This window comes from Parasteatoda tepidariorum, chromosome 3 (assembly GCF_043381705.1).
Source record: "Parasteatoda tepidariorum isolate YZ-2023 chromosome 3, CAS_Ptep_4.0, whole genome shotgun sequence".
In the NCBI taxonomy this organism is placed as follows: domain Eukaryota; kingdom Metazoa; phylum Arthropoda; class Arachnida; order Araneae; family Theridiidae; genus Parasteatoda; species Parasteatoda tepidariorum.
In genome coordinates this window covers 43,675,563-43,680,446 of record NC_092206.1, presented here as the reverse complement: position 1 = coordinate 43,680,446, position 4,884 = coordinate 43,675,563, and the positions used below count along the sequence as shown (strand labels likewise).

The window sequence follows — 4,884 nt, the reverse complement described above, 5'->3', positions numbered from 1 at the left end:
CAATTAACTTTCGTTTCTCATAGGACGCATCTCATATAGTGTCAAACTTCCAGTAAATATTAAAATTCTATTTTGAATAGTTTTTTCACAAAATAGATGTTTGCGTTTTTTGATCAGGAATTACCCCAGGTCACCCTAAGAGAAATAAAGTAATATAAGGATAAAAGAGTTAAAAATAGATTTTGATATTAGATTTAGTCGGGACAGTGAATTAATGAGTTTTACACATGTACTGAACTGAAAAGTTAGCCGTTACCATTGATTGTTAAAAAGAGAATAAAATATTTATATTTGCTTTTTATAAAATGTAATAAAAAAATTAAGTAATTGATTTCATTTAATTAAAATTAGATTAAAAATTATTTTAAAAAATTAAATTTAATAAATTAAATACATTTTTATAGCTAGGAAATATGTAATGGTAATTATTGCATTACAGTTGTGCCTGAGATTTATTTTACTTTAATAGATGCTGTTTAGTGCTGTTGTTTATTTGCGAAGTTTAAAAGATGTGCTTATACTTTTAGGTAAAAGCTAGAGAAAAAACTAAAAGAAAAGTAGAGGACGATGAGGAAAGTGATGAAGAGAGACCTGCCATTGATGTGGTTGACCACTATACTAAAATGCTAGATTTGATGAAACCAAAAGAAACTGTCCAGAAAGCTATTTGTCGTTTAGGAGGTTCAACTGCCTCTAGAAGTGCTAGCAATAAATGGAAAAAGAAAAAAGACAGTGTAGAAGAAGCTAACACAAAAAGTGAAGAAGATGTAGAAAAATTAGTGACTTTGACTAGCTTAGCAAATAATCTTATACAATCTGGAGACATGGATGTGTATCAACAAACGTATGAAAAAATGTCATATTATGTCAATTCCAAGACTAAATCTAATGATCAAAATGGTGATGATGCTGCATTGGACATGTTCGGAGATGATTTTGAAGAAACTGTTGATGAAAATAAAACTTCTGTTTCTGGGCATCACAGTCCGTCTCCAACTGCAGGTATTAGTTGGTCTGAATTATTTTAAAATAATATTTATTAAATAAATTCTAGTTATAATTTACTTTAACCAGTGTTTTCATTACAGGAAAAAAATGAGAGAGAATTTCTCACCCTTTCTCAAAAACAGGGTGAGATCTCAAAAAGTTAAGTGAGATTTCTAAAAATTAAATTAACGCGAATAGACTTGGAAAAAAACATTTCTTTAATTATAATACATTTTTAACATTTTCTAATTGTTAAAGCATTGAATATTTTTGCTTCATCATCATATGGAAAACGTTCTATATCTACTTTTTCGTCAGCTTTTCTCATTAGGTTGCTCAAATGTTTATCAGTCATTTGTAAGCTATATTTTGTCTTAAGTCGGTTTTGAGTGCTAAATGACCTTGCAACAGATGCTGAACAATTCAGAATCACTAAGTAAATTTGTAGCATTGAAAAAAATTTAAACGTCTTACATGAAGAAATATTACCTTCCGTGAACACGTGGTTGCAGAAAAATGTGTTCTGAAAGGTGTTCTGTCATTCGGGGGGGGGGGCATTGTGTTCTGCTGTTCGCACCGGTTCTGAAACATACTGGTAAATAGGGAAGCTAGATAACAGGGATCGATGTTGAAAATAATGAAAGATCAAGGAAGAAAGGTGAAACTGATTTTATTCAAAATGGCAGAAGACAAATATTTTTCCAAAATTCGCGCATTTTGAAATTGATTAATATAATGCGCAATCTTCTCGCGTTAATAATTTTAATGTGAGAAAAGAAAAAAATAAGCGAGATTCTCGTGCTGTAGTGAAAACACTTCTTTAACTTATAAATAGTTTACTTTTATTCGAAAGATATTGAGTTAATAATTTATATTGCCCAACTAACTTAGAAAATATTGTGTTCGAGCCTCTTGACCCTTAATAGGATCATAATATTAAAGATTACATTATTGATATACTTTTAAATTTACTTTATTCTTAAGAAATGGGATGATCAAGTAACTAGTTTCTTATTCAGAGACAGTATATTAGTCAAAATATATTCATAATAGTTTATATCTCATTTCTTTGAACAAAACATAAAGGGTTGTTAGTAAGAAATATACTGGTTATAATGATTTGGTTCAAATATTTAATTTTATTAAAAACATTTTCCTAAGGATACATTTTACCTTATATGCATGTAAAAATTTACGTTATGTACAGTTTTACAAATTAATCTATTGATACATTATTGATGTTCATTATGATGTCACTTAAGCATAAATTATGACATTTTATTGTTCGCATCACTTTTTCTTAAAAAATATTGCTAAAAAACCACATACTTTGTTTTATTTATTTATTATTTTTAAGAAATTTATATTTCCTAGAAAACTTATATAATCTTTTGCGAGGATTAAACTATCATTAATTAAGAGAGTAAAAGTGATGACAACTAAAAAAGTACTCGATGTAGATTAGCATTTTATATTGAAATATATATATATCTATAAATTACATAATATTTCAAGTTGAACATGAGTAAAGGTTTCATAAATTACTATTTAAGCATTTTAATTTTATTGATAAAAACTTTTTAGTTTTAAACATAAAGGGTATAATTGCATAAACAATATCTTTATCTAGAGCATTCAATACTGTAAATTAATTAATTTTATGCAGTCTCATATATTGCAATCTGCAAGGTTGTGTTACAGTTTTAGCCAGTTTCTTCACTTCAAACATTATTGTGTGGTAACAATAAAAAAAAATCATTCTTATCCTTCTCCTATGTCTTTTTAAATTTTTTAATAATTTCTTTTTTCTTTTAACCCAACATCCATTTGTTTTTAATGAAATGTTATTATAAATTAATAAAATTAAAAGGCAAACTTAACTGCATACTACTAAAGTTAGTTTGTGTTGAGTATCCTTATACTAAAATTGTAAAATTCTATTAAGTCATGAAACAAAAAATAAGACTTAAGTTTTATTTTACTTACTTCCAATGCTTGCCAAAAATCTTCATTTACAAAGCATATAATATTATTTCTTTTTCTTAGCAAATATCTGTTAATACCAGATAATTTTTTTTAACTAGTACTTTAAGAAATTATTTAATTGCACAAGTAGTATGAAGTTAGTCATCTATACTCAATAATTTCATAATTTTTTTGTCTTAACCATATATTATTGATAAATTTTTTTATTACGTTGTTTTGCCAAATTTGTTTTCTTTAACTAGCACTTACTAGAACTGAGAAATTTATGTAATAAAATTCCTCTATTTTTATATGCTCTAGATACTAACTCAGAAGTTATGTGGGAGTTCAAGTGGGATAATGCAAAGGATTCCAAAATTTATGGTCCCTTTCCAACTTCCCAAATGCAACAATGGGTTGAAGAAGAATATTTTCAAAGTGGAGTATTTGTAAGACAAGTTGATAAGCCAGATGCTGAATTTTATAGTTCAAAGAGAATGGACTTTGAATTATACATGTAAATTGTTTTTTCACATCATTATTATACCATCTTCATTTTATAATTCATATTTCATCATTACAATTAAATAATTTTTGTTTAAACTTGTGAAGATTCCTGTACGTTTGATGTTTTTTGTGCAAAATACATTCATGTGGTTTGAAATGTTTAAAATTTAGTTTTATTTGAAAAAATTGTTTTTGTTTGTTTAATTTTGTTTTGAAAAAGGATGTTTTTTATTTTATCGACTTTTTTATGCCTTCTTGTTGTTTAACTATAAATCTTTTATTGTTTATTAAAATTTAATTTCATAAAAATATTTCACTTCAGTTTACTCTTAAACTGGGAAAAAAACAAAAAGAAAAACTGTCAAGTTTCAGGATTATAGTGCTGCGGGAAATAATGTTCTTTTTCTAGATTTTGTTTGATTTATCATTGAAAAATTTATGTTGATATATTGCTGATAAAATATGACAATTTAGGGTTTACTCTACCATCTTAAAATTTTCAATGGAATTACTTTTATTCTCGATATATTTAAATGAATGAAAAATGTATTACCACACCAAAATATTCAACATGAAAATATACAAATATATTTTTATTTATTGTGATGTGATATGTAGAGATTCTAAAATGTAATCTATTTTTCTATTTAAGCAAAACATCATAATGATTTTGAAGATATTCTATTTCTTGCTAAAACTCACTCATAAATGCAAAACTGCTTTCAGTCCCCCCCCCCTTATTGTACAACCTTAATGCTCCGGTTTATGTAAAATTGTAAATTTAGAAGTTAGGGGAATGTCTATTAATTTTTATCCGCTTCATGTGTGTTGATGATGTTTACAAGAAAAGTTAGAAATCTGAATCATGTTATAATTTTCTGTGAATAGTGTAAGAATAAAATTTTTATTATGTACAATTTTTTTTAAGATTTCTATAATTTTGAAAAAATTTCTTATTCCCTTTTTTTTTTAATACTGATTATTTATAAAAACTATTGCTTGTGTAAATTTTTGAGCAAATCCGTTTTTTTTATTAAAGTTAGTATTTTATCGTAAAAATTAAAAGGTTAGTTAAATTACAAAACAAAAAAAAATTTCATTCTGAAAATATTTAAAATAATTTGTAAATATCTTAATGTGCACTTTGGAAAGATATAATCATAAAAATGTTTTATTAAAATAATTTTTACTCAGACTAATAAAAAAATTTTGACTCAGCTTTTGTGTTTAAGCTTTGCATACAAAATGTTTTAAAGTTGTTACTACAGCATATTTAAAGTTGCACACATAAAAGTTTTATGTTCTGTAAAAACACCAGTTTGAGAATTTGAATTAAAATAAAATATCTTTCAGGTTTAAATGTTGACTCACTGTTTGAGCAGACAAACTTAAGATGCTACAATTAATCGCTAGTAAACTTTTTTT

General features: G+C 25.9%; 1 protein-coding gene across 2 annotated transcripts in view; it reads left to right on the top strand.

Annotated features, from left to right (window-relative positions):
* LOC107448431 (CD2 antigen cytoplasmic tail-binding protein 2 homolog holn1) overlaps window positions 1-4,677 on the top strand; it is a 9,555-nt gene extending 4,878 nt beyond the window's left edge. For both annotated transcript variants that reach the window (XM_043050709.2, XM_071178528.1), the window contains 2 exons: window positions 528-1,002; window positions 3,274-4,677. In XM_043050709.2, coding sequence (XP_042906643.1) covers window positions 528-1,002; window positions 3,274-3,473 — 675 coding nt within the window. In that variant the 3' untranslated portion in view covers window positions 3,474-4,677. The remainder of the gene's footprint in view (window positions 1-527; window positions 1,003-3,273) is intronic.
* The last annotated feature ends 207 nt before the right edge of the window (window positions 4,678-4,884 follow it).